The 17,439-nt window shown below is 36.2% G+C and overlaps 2 protein-coding genes across 2 annotated transcripts in view; one reads left to right on the top strand and one right to left on the bottom strand.

Moving 5' to 3' along the window:
• The first annotated feature begins 243 nt into the window (after window positions 1-243).
• LOC135217283 (transmembrane protein 69-like) lies at window positions 244-2,743 on the top strand. Its single transcript, XM_064253032.1, has 3 exons — window positions 244-394; window positions 808-902; window positions 1,983-2,743. The coding sequence occupies exons 1-3, from the start codon at window positions 292-294 to the stop codon at window positions 2,445-2,447; spliced, it is 663 nt and encodes a 220-aa protein (XP_064109102.1). The 5' UTR covers window positions 244-291; the 3' UTR covers window positions 2,448-2,743.
• A 4,889-nt stretch (window positions 2,744-7,632) lies between these two features.
• The window catches only part of LOC135217639 (uncharacterized), a 37,782-nt gene continuing 27,975 nt past the window's right edge, over window positions 7,633-17,439 (bottom strand). The window contains exons 15-17 of the mRNA XM_064253605.1: window positions 12,196-12,474; window positions 11,795-11,844; window positions 7,633-9,136 (exon numbers count right to left, since the gene is read on the bottom strand). Coding sequence (XP_064109675.1) covers window positions 8,879-9,136; window positions 11,795-11,844; window positions 12,196-12,474 — 587 coding nt within the window. The 3' untranslated portion in view covers window positions 7,633-8,878. The remainder of the gene's footprint in view (window positions 9,137-11,794; window positions 11,845-12,195; window positions 12,475-17,439) is intronic.

Genomic DNA, 17,439 nt, shown 5'->3' with positions numbered 1-17,439 from the left:
AAGTGTAGTTTTCCCCCCCTGTGTATAAGGATTTTGTGGAAAAGGAAATCTTGGTTACAAATATGGCAGATTGAACACACTTTCACTTTGTCTGTAACTTTAGTTTAGTTTTTGGAAGCACATTCTATCGATAGAAAATTGTCCAATTTTTCTGCATTTACAAGCACCACAACTATATATACTCTCTTCAACATTTTGTCAACTGAAACACTGTCAGAATGCATGTTTATTTTAGTCATAGTACAGGCATACTAGTCTGAATGTCCAACTTCCCTTTACTTTTCAGATAAAATGACTCCTTTACAGTTATTACTGAGGAGCTGCCACAGGAGAATAGAAGTGGGCAGTAGTGGATTCCCTCTAAGGTATAAACAAATCTCCAGTCTATTTAAAGGTATGTTATAGAGTACGGTATGTGTTCATATACAGTATATATGTACAAAACACCTAAGTGTATACTTTGTGTCAGCCTGTTTAAGAATGTGTCAGCTTGTTTAAGAATGACAAGCACAGACACCATTTTTTAATAGATATAGGTCCTTCTCATTTGAACATAATTACTGAATTACATTGCTTCCACTTTAACATTAATAAAAAATAGGAGGTAACCTATTAGCATATGACTGCATTTTACTATGCTGATATGCCCAATGATAGCCAGTTTGATGGTTCTCCAAAGATCCAAGTCTTTTTAATTATATGACTAAGTGTTCCCAAATAGTTCAAATCTGTGGAGTTTACCTGTATGTTTTTTTTAGTATTTGCAAGAGATGAAGGTAGAATTAGTATCGAGATTGTAATTTGCAGGTACAGCCATCCAGTCAGTCCATACTTCTTCCAGATGTAACTTTAAGGAGGACCACAAGACTACATCTCTAGCTCTCTTGGAAAATGTCAAACAGGTGATTACTACTTATAAGCTTCATAGAAGGATAATTTAGTATTAACTATCTTATCTTAGTAATAAATACAAACCTATTTTTAAGCTTTAATTAAAGGTACTAGCAAACTTACCCATCTACGATGGGTGATAAAATACGGGTGCAGAAGTGAAAAATTTATATGTACTATTTGTTCAGCAATATTAAAATAAGGGCGATTTTTATACATACCTACTACAGAACCTCTTTGTACACAATATTATCAGTTTGTCCACAACTTAATTTCAAGTTGGCAGAGTCAGTTGCTCTGCTCATCGCCACATACAGTTGGCCATGCGTGAACATGGGTGACGGTAGAAACACACCAACTTGATCCAAAGTCTGGCCCTGCGACTTGTTTGCAGTGAATGAGAAGGCCAGGTTGATGGGAAACTGTCTGCGCCGTAACTGGAACGGAAACTGGTTGCCCGAAGGCATCAGAGGAATCCGGGGGATGAACAGATGTTTGCTGGTGTGAGAGGCCCGTTGCTATCACTGCTTCGATGACGTGGGAGTTTAGCTCCATAATGGTGTACCTCGTTCCATTGCAATGTCCATTGGCAGGATTGAAATTCCGAAGGAACATTACCGGGCAGTACTTCTCACGCGTTATTTTGTGCATTGGCAGTCCCAATGGATTTAAGTTATTCAAAAAATCTTGCGGATATTGATGATAATTTTCATCTTCTATTGTGTCCGAGCTGAAATATTCGCGACTTTCTCCGGGGAAGTTGTACAGAAATTATGTTTGAAAATTTGTAAAGTAACTAAGTCTACGGGAATAACCAGCCTTGTTTCACGGCCAGAAACAGCTCCGTTTCAGGGAATCCCTTCTCACCCCCACCCCCTACAAAGGAGGGGGTTAGGTTGGATGAAACCCCATTACAAACCATCTTAGGGGTCCCCACCATAACCCTGCCAAGTTTCATGCCCATCTGACCAGCCGTTTGGCGGTGATTGAATGACAGACAGACATTACGCCCATTATAGTATGATTGTAGAAATACTATATAGTTCAGTTTTTGTTGCAAAAGGGGTAATGATTCAATCTTTTTATTCCAGGTGCGACACTCGCCCACACCGGCATTAATTTTGGGCTTCTCTGGCCTGATTCCATTTATTGCAGCGCCAGTCTTTATGATGAACTGTGGCGTATACATGCCAGATGTAGTGCAAGCCCAACTGTACTACGGAGCCTCCATCCTGTCGTTTCTTGGTGGTGTTCGGTGGGGTCTGACACTCCCTGTTGGTACAACTCAGCCTCCAAATTGGTCAAATTTGGTGTATGGTGTGTCTCCATCACTCATTGCATGGCTAGGATTATTGGCCCCACAGCCGGTAGGTTTGTTGACTGTTATAGGTGGCCTTGGCATAGCTGGATATATGGATATTGCTATGTGGGGATATCCAGGATGGTTTAAGGGAATGAGATTTTGCCTTACGTTTGTAGCCGTCTTATCTCTCTGGACAAGCTTTATGCTACAGTTTGTAGCAAGTGAAGACAAAGGTGAAGCTGTTGATGGTTAGTAATCCTACATTTGGAATTTTTGTAAATACTTTGTAAAAATGGCTAGACTTAGTATTTTGAAACTAATAATTTACGTTATTGTAGTTGAAGTGTTTTCATATGTTTTGTTATTGATCAATACAATTGAAGATAAAATTATCACAGAATAAAGTAATTCAAAAATAACTTTTTCCATATATAAAGATCAGGATATTAATTAGAATGGTTTGGTGTAAAGGCAAAAAATTTTTCAGCATGTCATTATTGAAAACTGTATTGAAAGCATTTGAGGTTTAATAAAGAATCAAATTACCAATTTTCTTAATTGAACTTTGAAAAAAGTTAAAAAGGTTTTATAGCAGATATTTAAGAGTTAATGCCTAGGGTGAAAACCGGCAGATTTAAATCCCCCAAAGCTCAATTTTAAGAATTGTCCTAAGTTCATTCTATTTTCCTTCTTTTTCCAGGTTTTTGTTTGCATGAATTCATTCTATGATGATGACATTTTTTCCCTAAAATGAAAATTGATGTTGGCTTCTCTTTTAATCTTACTTTGCTGCATTCAGTGGCTTAGTTCTAACTGGAGAAACTCCTGTGCTTTTTTAATCTAGATGATGATAATGTAGGTGTTTGCTTTGCACTTATCAATCAATATTTTCTTAAGTTATGTTTGGTCTTGCATTATTTATTCGTACGTGGACTTTTAGGATTTGATCTGCATAGGAACATTTCCTTTCCTGTTATTGGGTCCCCATTTTGTTTGGCGATGCCAGTATGCAAGAATATATGTGCTATTTTCATCTTTAATGAAATTAATTCTTCTCTCTCCCCTTTTTAACTGGATGCTTCTTCAATGCCAAGTAAAGTAGTTTTTTTTTGGTGCGATGCACATTATTCTTTTCCTATATAAACAATATTGTGCTAGAGACTTCCAATTTATTGCAAAATAAAGGTAAATGATTGAATATTACTAGAATGTAATAGATTTAGCTTACAATTGCGTTTTTTTACCATTTTGGTTAAGTCAAAGTTGACCAAAGGTTTAAATTTTGGCACTTATCGTTATTTATATGAAAATATTTCAAAACTGATAAAAGCTACAACCATGGGTTGTTTATTGTTGTATTCTACATGAAATTGCGCACATTTTCATATATAAAACTTTATGTAACGGCTAATTTAAAATGGTGCAAACATTACGACAATCGGACAAAAAAATGTCTGATTTTTTTCGGAAGAGTTACCGCGCAGACGTAAGGGAAAAATTTTTTTTCCGTAAATTCACTATTAATCAAAATATTGTGCTAGAGACTTCCAATTTGATGCAAATAAAGGTAAATGATTGAATATTACTAGAATGTAATAATTTTAGCTTACAATTGCTTTTTTTTACCATTTCGGTCGAGTCAAAGTTGATCAAAGGTTGAAATTTTGGCACTGATTGTTATTTATATGAGAATATTTCAAAACTGATAAAAGCTACAACCATGGGTTGTTTTTTTTGTTGTATTCTACATGAAATTGCGCACATTTTCATATATAAAACTATGTAACGGCTAATATAAAGCTGTGCAAACATTACGACAATCGAACGAAAAAATTTTGAATTTTTCGGCAGTTAAAGCGTGAATGTAGGAAAAAGTTTTTTCATAAATTCACCATAAATCGAAATATTGAGCTAGACTTCCAATTTGTTGCAAAATGAAGGTAAATTATTGAGTATTACTAGAATGTAAGAGTTTTAGCTTACAATTGCGGTTTTCGACCATTTCGGTCGAATCAAAGTTGACCAAAGGTTGAAATTTTGGCACTTGTTATTTATATGAAAATATTTCAAAACTAATAAAAGCTACAACCATGGGTTGTTTTTTGTTGTATTCTAAATGAAATTGCGCACATTTCCATATATAAAACTTTATGTAACGGCTATTTTAAAACAATCGGACTAAAAAATTATTTTTTTCCAGACGAGTTACCGCGTGGACGTAAGGATAAAGTTTTTTTCATAAATTCACCATAAATCAAAATATTGTGCTAGAGACTTCCAAGTTGTTGCAAAATGAAGGTAAATGATTGAATATTACCAGAATATAAGAGTTTTAGCTTACAATTGCGTTTTTCGACCATTTGGGTAGAGTCAAAGTTGACCGAAGGGTGAAATTTTGGCACTTATTGTTATTTATATGAAAATATTTCAAAACTGATAAAAGCTACAACCATGAGTTGTGTTGTGTTGTATTTTACATGAAATTGTGCACATTTTCATGTATAAAACTCTATGTAACGGCTAATATAAAATGGTGCAAAAATGATGTCAAAGTGACTAAATAATTTCCGAGATGTGTCGTTGATGCTTTTTAGTGCGAGAAGAAAGAAATTCGCGCTTGCGCTCCTGGGTAACGATTGTAAACAAAACAACAGCTTGATCCGTGAGCTCCCCGCATCCCCCAAGGCGCATGATTCAAAAGTTTTTGCCTAGTAGGCCTATAACTATTTTTCTGCGAATTTTTAAACAAACTTTTTTTCGTCGACGTACTATACGTCGGTTCGGCACCCGACCGACAATTTTTGTCAACTTTTAATACGTCCAATCGGCGTTAAAGGGTTAACTTAATACGTACTAGTACTAATATGTACGTATACCTGTAAATAAAGTGCATGAGTGTACTTGGTATACAAGAAATACTGTACGTAAATATACATACATATGTAGTAAAATGTGGAACCTTACCTTTCAAGTGAGGCTATCTCCGAAAGTGGCGACAGAGTAGGAGGACAAACGGCAGAAAACTTCTTATAGTATGTACACTTAACTTTACGAAACAAATTAAAAAATGTCAGGAAACATAAACTAATTATACGAAACACATTACCAAAACTGACACTTAACTTTACAAAAAACTTGAAATTAAATTGTCAATTTCTTCACCACTTTCAACTTTCTGTTTTTTCGTAGTATTAATTGAATCTTCCTTTTTGCTTACTCCAGCTAGTACTAAAGGCCTCTTTAAAAAATAACTATCCAAGGAAGATTGCTTCTGCCTGCTTTTCAAAATGCTCCTGAAGCGACTCAGGCAAACGTCTTCGAACTGTGCAAGCATACGACCTGTGTAAGCCTTTTCGGGGTGTCTCTTTTCTACAAATGATTGCACCTTATGAAAAGCAGCCGTTGTCATAGGGTCGTCCTCCTCCTCGCCACTGCTAGAGAACTCTTCTTGAATGACGTTATGTTGCATGACCTCCAACTCCTTCAGGTCATCCGTCGTAAGCTCCTCTTGGTGCTCCTCGAAAAGGTCATTGATGTTGTCCTCGTTGACGACCAGCCCCATGGACTTGCCGAGTGCAACGATCTCGTCAAGATCTGGTTGAGAAACAGTTTCAGGATCGTCAACTGTTCCTGAATCTGCAGTACCAGCTTCGCCCACGTCGAATCCCTCGAAGTTTCGGACGGATACGGCATCAGGCCAGAGTTTCCTCCATGAAGAATTCAAGGTTCGCCTCGTTACCTCCTGCCAAGCTTGGTCGATGAGTTGGATGCATATCACAACATCGAAATGCTCCTTCCAATTCACGCAAGGTGAGGTTTGTGGTATCGGTGATGTCGAAAGATGTTTCGTATACAGCTTCTTGAAGTTCGATACCACTTTCTGGTCTATGGGCTGGAGGAGAGGGAAGGTGTTAGGCGGAAGATAAAGAACCTTGGTAAACGAATACCCCGCTAGGATATCTTCCTCGAGGCCAGGAGGGTGAGCAGGGGCATTGTCCAACAGCCGCAGACATTTCAGAGGGAGGCACTTCTCTTCCAAGAATTTCTTCACTGTCGGGCCAAAACGCAGATTTACCCACTCCTTGAACAAAAGTCTTGTTACCCAGACTTTCGCATTATCCCTCCACATCACTGGAAGCTTCTCCTAAAGCACTTTGTGGGCCTTGAAGGCTCAAGGAGTCTCCGAATGAAGACAAGTAGGGGCTTCACCTTGTAATCCCCAAAGGCGTTTGAACAAAATGCGAGCGTAAGCCCAAGTGTTGGGTGTCATTTGGCCTTCCAGAGGTACCCTCCTTTGGGGGTCTACTGTCCCATTTCATGTCTTCCTGCACCCCAGTGTCTACTGCCATGATGGTTTCCAGAGCTACGGTTTCTGTGTATGTATTCTTCCTGCTTTTCCACGGCTGCTCTTCCCTCGTCTTGCACTGTCCCTTCATCGGCTGTGTCACTTCCATCAGCTTCCACTCCTGGCCCTTCTATGTCTGCTGCTTCCGACTCTATTGTTCAGTCTTGTTCAAACTGTTGGAGAGAGTCGAAGATGCTCTTCATAGGAAGTGTCCTTATCAGATCCAGGTGGGCAAGAGCATTTGCAAGCCTTCTCCAGACTCCCACTTTACTTCTCTAGAGCCAATCATTGTTCATCTAGACACATCCGTGTCGAACTTGTTCATGGTTCATCAAGAGCTGCCCTTAACTTACTAGCTTTGCACTGCCATATTCTTATCAAGTCACACAACTGTGTTTCTTCTGCTTTAGCCAACAAATGTTGCCCAATCACAGACTCCCATGCAGCAGCACACGTGTCAAAAGGTCTCCTAAAAAGCCACGAATCTGTGGATTGGAACTCTGCAAGAAGTCAGTTATCTTTTCTTCTACTAGTCCTGTTCAAGGAACGAGTATTATAAGTCATGGCTGTGAAGAAAGATAACAGGGTAACAGATTCCTGCCTCGAGCTCAGTTCTAGATATAGCCCACTGCACCAGCATTAGCCAAGCAGTAGCCAAGTCTAGCAAACACTAACGCACTATAGGCAGCCCTCAGTTAACAGCAACATCGGTTAACGGCTATCCAGTTTTACGGTGCTTGTCTAGCGACGCTGTTAATTGGATTTTCTGCATTGATCTCTGGTTAACAGCGCCTATCTCAATTCAACAGCAGCGCCAGTCTCTGGTTAACCGTGCTGATATTTGGTTAAACAGTGCCATTAAGTAGGTTTTTAGTGCTGTTACCGCCGATTTTTGGTTAGCGGCATTGGCCGAGAACAGAACCCCCGCCATTAACCAAGGCCTGTCTGTATTCTACTTTCTGATATTTGTTTTGGGGTGGGGTAAAAAATATTGAGATTGACAGGGTGGGAGAGTTAAAATCACTAGGACATCAAATCAACAATGAAGTTTTCCTTTTCTAGAACAAAAATAAGGTTTGAAATAAAGAAGAAATTAAATTATAAATTTATTAGCAATATTACACATAGCAACACGGTACCATTTCCTCTCTTCATCCATTCAGAACTTGCATCACAAAATAATTTGATTTGAACAATATTTATATAATTATATACATAAAGAGACAGAGCATCAAGTGTGAAAAGTGGAAAATAAGTCGTTTAAATATCAAAGTAAGTCTTCTTTGATATATTCAGTATCAAAGTACGTATGTCTAAGATATATTCAATAGCAGGTGTAAATGGAAAATAATGACAAGTTTTGTTTGCAGCTTGCAGGACCAACATGAAAGCAGGCACTGATAAGACACTAATTCTCTTGTCATAAAGCTTGGTTTTAGGACTGAACTCATCCCCAAAGTACTTGTATTACAAATTGTGGTCTACCATACATTTATTGGCCTTTCCTTTACTCTCAAAAGTATTTTTAACCAATTCACAAAGATATTTTCTTGTGTAACGTCTGTTAATCATCAAAATAAGGTCCTCTATTGTGATAGCATGTGGTAATGAAAACTTTGGCGATAATTTCATTGTGCTAATTTAGTACAAACTTTTTCCTGAATGACAAACCTTCATACCTAACTGAAGGTTATGCAGTAAACAAAATTGCTCTTAAACTTATACAGATAACACATTCTTGTATTTTCTGATATCTTACAGATGGGTTTCAGAATCTAATACAGCACTGTAATTCCAGTACCTTTCATTACAGTGAAAAGCAGGATATAGCTAGCCTTCATAAATTCTAAATTACATTGTAATACAAAACTTCTCTTCTAATTTACAGTAATCTCTCTAGGAGATCAGCTCGAAAGTACAAAAGCTATTGCCATTAGTCTAACAAAGAAAAAGAATACAAATGAGTGAATTTTTATGATCATGATAATGTGATAAAAAACATACAATATGTAACTACAAAGCCTTCCTGTACAACCTGCCTTCTTAGGAACACTGGAAGACAAGTATGTTATCATGGGAAACAAAAAATCCTTTTAGTGGCATATGCTGAGCCATTCAGGTACATCTTAAATGATGTATAACAGCCAGATTTTTATGGATAAAAGGAAATATATATATATATATGTATATATGAACACTGAAATTTATACAGTACAGTATTTCTAAGTGGCACAAAAACACATTTTATATTAAAGTTTCCTTTACAAAAAATATTTATATTTATATATATATATTTATAAATCTATATATATATTATTTATATTTGGTGAGAAATAAAACTATACTTGGGCACCTTTTTTCCGCCCAAAGAACTTGAAAACAGAACCTTTCTTTTCCTTCTCCTTCTTGTTAGCAGAAACTGGAACGTCTCCTTCGGAGGAGCTCTCGCTCAGACCCTGACGATCAATAGTAGCAGAGTAGCGGTGGGAAGGTGTGGGTCCGCTGCCGGGGTTAATGGTGACAGCAGCACTACCAGAGGCAGGGAGGCTACTACCCTGGGGCAGAGACATGGTGCGGGAAGAATACTCTGAATATGGCTGTGGGAAATGAGATTCTACTGTTAGCGGGTTACTACAAATACATGTGATAAAGGATATTCACTGAACAAATTCTACATCTATAAACTGTAGATAAAGCAGTTAATGAAGCTGTCAATAACTATATGTTGTCTAATGATAAAAACTGGAAACTAAATTTCCAGACTCCCAAACCTAATTGATATGCATTTCATTTACCAAGATTACGTCTGTCATATGATGCGCAAAAAAAAAAGTTAACTATGTACTACAGATTGTAAGCCTTCTTTAAAAAAAATCTAGTTTTCACCACCCCTGAACCTATTTTTTAAATTTTTAAAATTTCTGCTTGAAGAATTTTTGAATTCCACAAGTAGGTTTTTATCTAGGACATTCTAAGCATTGGCTACAGTGCATTGGTTACAGTGCAGTTTTTGCATAAGGGATTGCACTTAGATCCTGGCCACATAAATGGAGGTAAATTTTCAATAAATGTAAAGAAAAAAACTATCACCTGCAAAATAAACAAATTAAATTTGGGAAAGGCTATTTACAAAACCATGAGATGAATACTTTCTGTTTAAGTAGGATTATGAACCAGGAGACAGATGATGAGAAGTGGGGGTGGGATGTTAGCACAATAAACAAATTTTTTGCTATTCAGAGATTTGCTGGCACTATTTGAACCACTCCACAATACTACACTACTTGACTCTACTCTACTCCGATTGCTCTTGCACTTTATTGTGGCCCACTGATGCTCATATAAGACCCTTAAGATCAGTTGCAAGTTTCATTACCTGCAAATTGTTTAAAGGCAGGCCCCTGGGAGATATAATATCTCAAGATGGATCATCATTCATCAAGAAGAGAATATTGAAAATCAGTGTAGGTTAAGGTCCTAAAGTGGCTATGTAATTTGTAAACCCTGGCATAGGGGATTACACTACTACTGTACACAACAGTTTTACAAGAGATTAATGTTACACTTTAAAGATTGTCACTCAAAATCTAGTGGCATAGCACAGGTAAAAGGGTGAGTGATAGTAAGCTAATAAGGGATGGAGAGCAAATTCAGTAAATCATATGAGACCAATAAAACTTGAATGTAAATTTTCTAGAATAGCAAAATGTAAAAATTTGTCAGTTGATCAACTAAACTGTAATCATGAATTTTATAAGAATAAGGAAGACTTGCACACAGAACAGACTTTGGTCAGGTAATGAAACTTCCAATAGCCATTTCTGGACACTTAATGAAAAAGTTATTTACTAATTTATCCAACTGATGCCAAACATCTCAAGTCAATTAAGTCAAATTTATAAAAGAATGACTAAGGGTAGCAAGACTAGTAATGAAGATGAGCCAGTAGGAAGCAATAGACCTATAATATGAAAAAAAAAAATATATAGCTTTACATCTGCACAAGTAGGAAGAATGAAGGAGAATTTGCATTGTACAACCCAGTACTACATCCCACATTTAATAACAGGACAAGCTGCAACTAGAAAAAGCTAATGACAGCTTATGCATAAAGAAATCTAAATTATCATCACAAAGAATGGACAATGCTAGAAAACAAATATATCCTACCACTAGATTCTGTCCATACAAAACAGATAACATGAAAACCAGGCCATGTATTTCAACAGAAATTCAACCCCACACATTGCACCACAGTGCTGAAGGAGTGATCGTGAGATTTTCTGGAAGGGTGGTAATATGCCCCCAGATTTGTGATATAGGATCTAACTGCTATTACCAACAAAACTGATGAATTATATGGCTAAAAAATTCAGTATACCCAAACCACTATTTTTTTATTTGTTTTAAATCATATTGAAAACTGAACAAATAATTGGGATGCAAATGGCTAATTTATGAAGTTAGATCAACCTTTTACCAAAGCGCATACATTTCTGAAAATGAAAACATTTAGAATGCTATTTTGGTAGATACAGGGCATTAACAACATTTCTAGTGCAGTGCATGAAAGAAAAAAATAACATAAGCATGGGGTATGTTCTGTCCTTACAATGATAAACCAAATATCTACAGGAAAGGAAAGTACTTTATCCAGTTTCTGCTACTACATATCAGAATACCAAACACTTTTTATACTGTCCTATTCTAGTAATGAGGCTGTTACAAAAAATAAAATAGCTGTTAATACTGTCGCTTTGGAAAATTGATATATAGTTTAGAGAATTTTGTATAACCTTATATCCAAAGATTTTGCATTCATAAGAGGAAAGAAGTATTAGATATTTTCATTCAAAATCACAATCTGTCTACAGATACTATTCTCATACAGACTTTTTAAGTGAACAAAAATCTTGTAGAAAGCTTCCATGGTTACACTTATTTAATCTATACATACTCAGTTTCCTTTAGCATTTTACTTTACATACAGATAACTGCACACCTAAAATAAAATTACATTAATCCTGGACTTGAAATAACTAAATATTGCTCATTTTAAAATAAGTTATCACAGACTACTTAAAAATCAAGAGGCTAACAAACACTTGAGAATGAAATAAAATTTTGTACTTACGGTATTAAAACAAGATGACTAACATTCAAATAATTCAAATCTTTGACAAATAATTAGTATAGTACATTTATAAATGTGTTATATCAGTAATAATTGAATAAGTCGTCGTTGAACTTCCTACCTGTCGACTTCCTGGTACACCATCATTAACATCTTGGTAGTGCATTGAACCTGGAAAGGTCAAAGACTATTAGTCATGAATTCAAAAAACTTCTAAGAATCAAGGAATAATTCTGCAGTCTAGTTTACAATTATTTCTGCAAAGCATGTATGTAAAGGTACTTCCAGACCTCATTTATGGTCATTAAGTGTTTTGTGAATTTACCCTAATGAATACAGAAAACTCAAAAGCCAACACACTGAACACAAAATAAAAATTTACATTAGACAAAAGGTTAACATATATAAGCGTTAACTACAGCACAAGCAATTCACACACAAAATAGCAACTAGCAAAACCATCCAACATATACGAGGACAGTTGTGTACAGAGCCATGTGGTTTAGAAAAGCAACAACTGACCCTGTGAAGTGTAGGCATACTGTTGATGTGCAGAGGCACGAGACACTTGGGAGAAGTGGTGCGTAACATGGCCAGTATGATGCTGGGCTATCTGATGGTGGTGATGACTAACCATATGACCCATCTGCTGGCCGTAGTGTGGCCCACCCCCGTGGTGAGGCACGCCAGGCTGGTGTGACCCACCAACCCAAGAATGTTCGGCATATCTTGACCGACTAGGTGGTACAGGGGGACGGGCCATAACCATAGGTGGGGCTGAACTGGGTAGTGGGGGCAGTTCTGCAGAAAAGCCACCGACTGAACACAACACACATTCCACATATAAAAGAACAAAAACCAGGCACAAGACAACTTACAAAGTACTTGCAACATCCATTAATAAAGCTTTTTAAGTATGCATTCAGAACTTGCAAAGAACATAGCACTATTTAACAACATATACAAAATTCAAAAATAGTTTGAGACAATGGGAATCAAGACAAGTAGTGGCTTAATTAATAAATTTGATATCATAAACGTTGAACTCTTTGGGGGGGGAACAAGAGTTATATATCATATAATGGCCAGGGAACTACAACCTTTCTAATTTCTCGTCTTAGTAAACCAAAATTAAAGTCTGCATTTATACTATGATGCAGACACTTGGCGGTTTATAGGTCTTGTCGTAAGACTGATGGAACTTTTCTTGGGAATGTATAATTAGTATTTAATATTGTAAAGTAAAAAGCAGATAGGCAACAGGATCTTGCAAGTAAGGGAAGGATGGGTTAAAACAAGGGTCTTTAAAAGTACCTACTAAAAATTACTCATGTGAGGAATCAAATGCTAAGGAGGAAATTACTTCAAAATGAAGATTGCTAATGCAAACAACCCAAGTGCTATTATGCAGGTCATTCAGCATTCCCAGCAAAACATTATCAATCTGGCTGGTGACAAACATGAAGGCATTTTGTTAATGTTTTAACATTGAATTTTTCTCAAGAGTTGCATGTGAAATTAATTCTCTCTACTCTCTTGAAAACTTTCTGCCAGAGTATCATTCTGGCCTATGTTGTCTTCTATGCCTTATCCCAATGATTTCCTGGCCCTTCCTACTATTCTTCATCCTCCTACTTCCATGACTACTGCTTTTCTGACTAGCTGCTCCTTTTCCCTAGTCATCTCATTTTTCAGATGCAGTTTTATCATCTTACCTCTAGATTGAAACTTCCTTATATTTAATATGGCATCTCGAAACACTCAGGAGCGCCATGTCATAAATTTGAAATCAGTTCCCGCCTGCATTCCACTTGTCCAACTGATTCTGCATAATGCCAAATCATCTTCGTATAGCAAGTTTTTAGGGCCCATCTTTCTGTGTTAATTTGTAGCTTCTCACATAATAAAAGATTCATTGTTGCTCTGTGGTGGGTGCCAAGATCTATTTCAGTTTCTCCCAATGTATACTGTCCTCACTCTGGATCTTGTATTGTAATAGAATAACATCACTAGCTCAGTGAGCCTTTCCTGTATCTCTCCCATTGTGATGACTATCAAATTGCTTCTCATCTGTTCTTCAAATATATTTGAGACATTGAAATTACCCGTTACATATGGTACACAGTATCAATTCTCCGCCACAACTTTTCCACAGCAGCCATATGGCCACTTTTTGACTGAACTTATTCCTTTGCTTCCTTTTTAGTTAAACTTTGTTTTGCTCATGTTTATTTTGAATCCTTTCCTCTCTATTCCAATTTTCCACAGTTTCTTCTTTAGATTACGCTTTTAAAACTGAAGCAATTTCCTCACTGGTATTGTGAACAATTCATTACCATGAATAATTCCTACATGTTTATGATATAAATGGGCAGAATTAATGTTAAAATGTTTTTAATAGGAAACGCTTTACTGAAAATGAAGAATTAGTTTTTCTTTATATTGCTGAGTGCTAACAAAGTACAGCAGTGCTATGGTTAACAAGATTATCTGTAATCCTACAGTTTCGATGCAAGTGCATATCTTGCGTGAAGAATACAAAAGCCAAAAAAGTATTTCCCAAGAAGAAAAGGGCAGGGAAAAATCTTTGCCAAGATTGTTAGATGCCAAGACATATTAGTGAAAAGGTCAAGTCAAGACAGAAACATAATATGAACCCTCCTGTATCATTCACTTATCAATTCTGTAAACAGCAGTTTGGACCAAAGAATTTTCATCTTTTAAGTCCAAGTTTGCATATAAGTCACACATTTGTCTATCATGTCACATCATACCAGTCTTAAGTCGCAGAAATGGACTCATCCTGAAAACTCCAACAGTTACAGCAAGTTTCCAAATCAAGATAACAAAATTCTACAGAAAACTAAGGCTAGAAGAGATTGATAACTCTGATCCATAATAACATGACAAGTCAATGATGGTGTGAAGATTTGATGAATTACAGAAATAAGGAAATATATCACCAGCTTTTAAAACCCCAAAACACAGGAGGGAAGAATTAGCTGGAAGATAAATAAAAGTTCTGTTTTAAGATATTTCAAAGACAGTATGTACATGATTTTTTATCACAACCGAAAACATTCACTTCTGTTAGATAAAAAAAGTTATTACTTATTTCCACTGAGCTGAACATTTCTTTCCTACTTCAACACAGAGATGTAGAGTTTCAAATAAGCACAAAAACAGTTAATATTTCCTAAACATACATATGAAAGCAAGAAAGAACATGGCTTAATAGAAGTTAGATAGTGGTAGTTCCTCACAGGTACCACAATCATCATGTGGGTAATTTAAATATTCTTTAAAGAAATGGTAACATATATGTGAAACAAATTTGCACAACACAATCCTTACGACATGCTACAATACTGTGTAATTCCTTATCAAATCTCAGAAATTAGGGTATTTGAGTGCTTACTGATGTATGCTATGAGTAAAAGTACCCTGTACACTATAGACTTTACATACAGCAATTAGATGCAATAGGCACGATGTGCCAATATTTTTAAAGAATTCGTAACCAGGCCTCCAGTACCTCTGCAGAAAATAAAAATCTATTTTCGTCTAAATCCCCCACTAATATTCTTCTGCATTTTGTCATGCTTTACAGCATAGCATAGTAATGTACACAAACTATTACAGTATGTCAAATCCCGAATGTCAACAGACAAACATCAAGGTCATGAAATACCACCTGATTGTTTCTTCCTTTTAATCCAGGTTTTGCTTGAATGCTCTACCCATGCTCTCAGGTGCCCCAGTTAGGTACATATTTGCTTTACACCTGGTGGTGTCTACAACCAATGTCAAACTTTAGGCTATGCTATAGTCTCTGTACCATGTCAATCCACAGTCTTGGATTTGAATTCTTAGCTTGATGGTACACAAAGCACTTTTCTCGTTTCGATTATCACTGTAATATATTATTTATGGACCTCATGTGTTTAGATGTGAGGTCCCAATTTGAATGAGAGATGCACTTACTCTCAACAATGGAAGAAAAAATTAAACTACATCTCAATCAGTGCTTTAACAGCTTAATAAAAAAATTTAATACTAATGAGATGAATAGAGATTTGGGAGTTTCCCAAAATTTGTATGGTTAATCCTACTCTGACCACTTAAGGACACAGAAATATTATTCTTTACTGCTTACTATGAATTTAATTTTCTTGTATATAGTAAAGATGACATGATGCCAATTTGAAGCTGAATGGTACCTGCACATAGCTGTAGTATGTTCAGAAACGGAAAACAAATAACGAATTAAGTTGGAAAAATTTCCTATGGATGATATTGGAATCTCAATGGGTGGGGATAGCATGTCATCATGCTCTCAATTTAGATTGCAGACAATCTTTTATGAAACACTACATGATACAGAATCATTCAAAATACTCTATGGATGGAACTGGAGGCATCTAATTACTGTAAATGACACATCTGGACATCACAGACAACACAGGCAGTCCCCGGTTGTCAGTGGGGGTTCCGTTCCCGATGGGATGCCGATAAGCGAAAACTGCCGTTAACCAAAGCTCAGTCATTTATGGCACCATAAGCACCATTATGGCACCTCTGTTAGGTATGTTATGGTGTCATGAGGCGCCTAGGCACCTTATGGCGCTGATAACTGGAACTCAGCCTGTTATGGCCCTATAAATTGCTGACTTTATGGTGCTAGACAGGTGCCATGAAATTGGATCGCCGATAACCGGGGACTGCCTCTGTCACCTTATGAATACTCTTTCATATTACCATTTCTGAATTGAAATGCGACTAGGTGTTCCCAACACTATATTTAAATTACTGTGAAGTTTTAATCTGATTGCTGAAATAGAGTGAATTTTATTGCATTTGAAATACCCAAATCCTAGTCTTGAAGATTCCTCTTTAAAAAAAGTAGTTCATAATCCTCTGCAATTTTTTGTACAAGTTTTTACTGCAGTTCTAATTATGCAAAGGAAAAATGGATTGATTCATATAACTTTTTCAGAGGCAAGGTGCTCTAGAATTTCTCATAACAACAAAATAGTCATCATCTTCACAATATACATATGCCTGTTGTATTCCTTACTAGAACGATTTCTGAAATATGATAACTTTGTGCAAGATACTGTACTAGTATTTTTGATCTACTACAGTACTGTACCATGAATTTGTTGTCAAATGGAACTCCATAACTCCTCCATAAAATGAGGAAAAAGACCAGGAAATATATATAAAATATAGGAGTACAAGTATTGAAATAAGAAAATTGTTAAAGTTCTGCCTCAAATAGTATGCAAAATGCTTTAGTTTTCACCTTCATACTATGCAAAAGTTGTGCGAGAAATCTTTTACTGTATAATACTATATTAACAATACATTTAAAGTAAAAGCATGTGAAATGAACAAACAGATGAGTACAACCATGCAAGAAACAATGAAAGGTGCAGTTAGACAAGAATTACAGGAGGTTAAAGACAAACAACATACAAGAAAAATATGAAGTTACTACTGTAATGTACATAAAAACATGCAGTTTTTATCTACTAATTTACATTCACAAAATTCCATCAAATTTCAAGTTCCTCTAGGGTACTATCAATCTACACTTATGGTTTTATCATTTATAAAAAAGTTGAAATATTGCTCTAAGCAATAAAAAAAAAAATCAGAGGCAGTAGTTTACTTTGTTCCACTTTCTTTTGAGTCTTGTATCATCCAAACATTTTACGCAAGTGCAGCACTATATATGTATTTATTATAATAAGCAACATTAAA

Source organism: Macrobrachium nipponense, chromosome 7, assembly GCF_015104395.2.
Source record: "Macrobrachium nipponense isolate FS-2020 chromosome 7, ASM1510439v2, whole genome shotgun sequence".
NCBI classification, from domain to species: domain Eukaryota; kingdom Metazoa; phylum Arthropoda; class Malacostraca; order Decapoda; family Palaemonidae; genus Macrobrachium; species Macrobrachium nipponense.
The sequence above is the reverse complement of the archived record's forward strand: the minus strand, read 5'-3'. Positions and strand labels throughout refer to the sequence as shown.

Excerpts from the sequence above, each read along its gene's own strand:
- LOC135217283 (XM_064253032.1), top strand. The coding sequence starts at position 292 with ATGACTCCTTTACAGTTATTACTGAGGAGCTGCCACAGGAGAATAGAA. Across the intron at positions 395-807 it reads AATCTCCAGTCTATTTAAAG|GTACAGCCATCCAGTCAGTC; the intron begins GTATGTTATAGA and ends TGTAATTTGCAG. Across the intron at positions 903-1,982 it reads TCTTGGAAAATGTCAAACAG|GTGCGACACTCGCCCACACC; the intron begins GTGATTACTACT and ends TTTTTATTCCAG.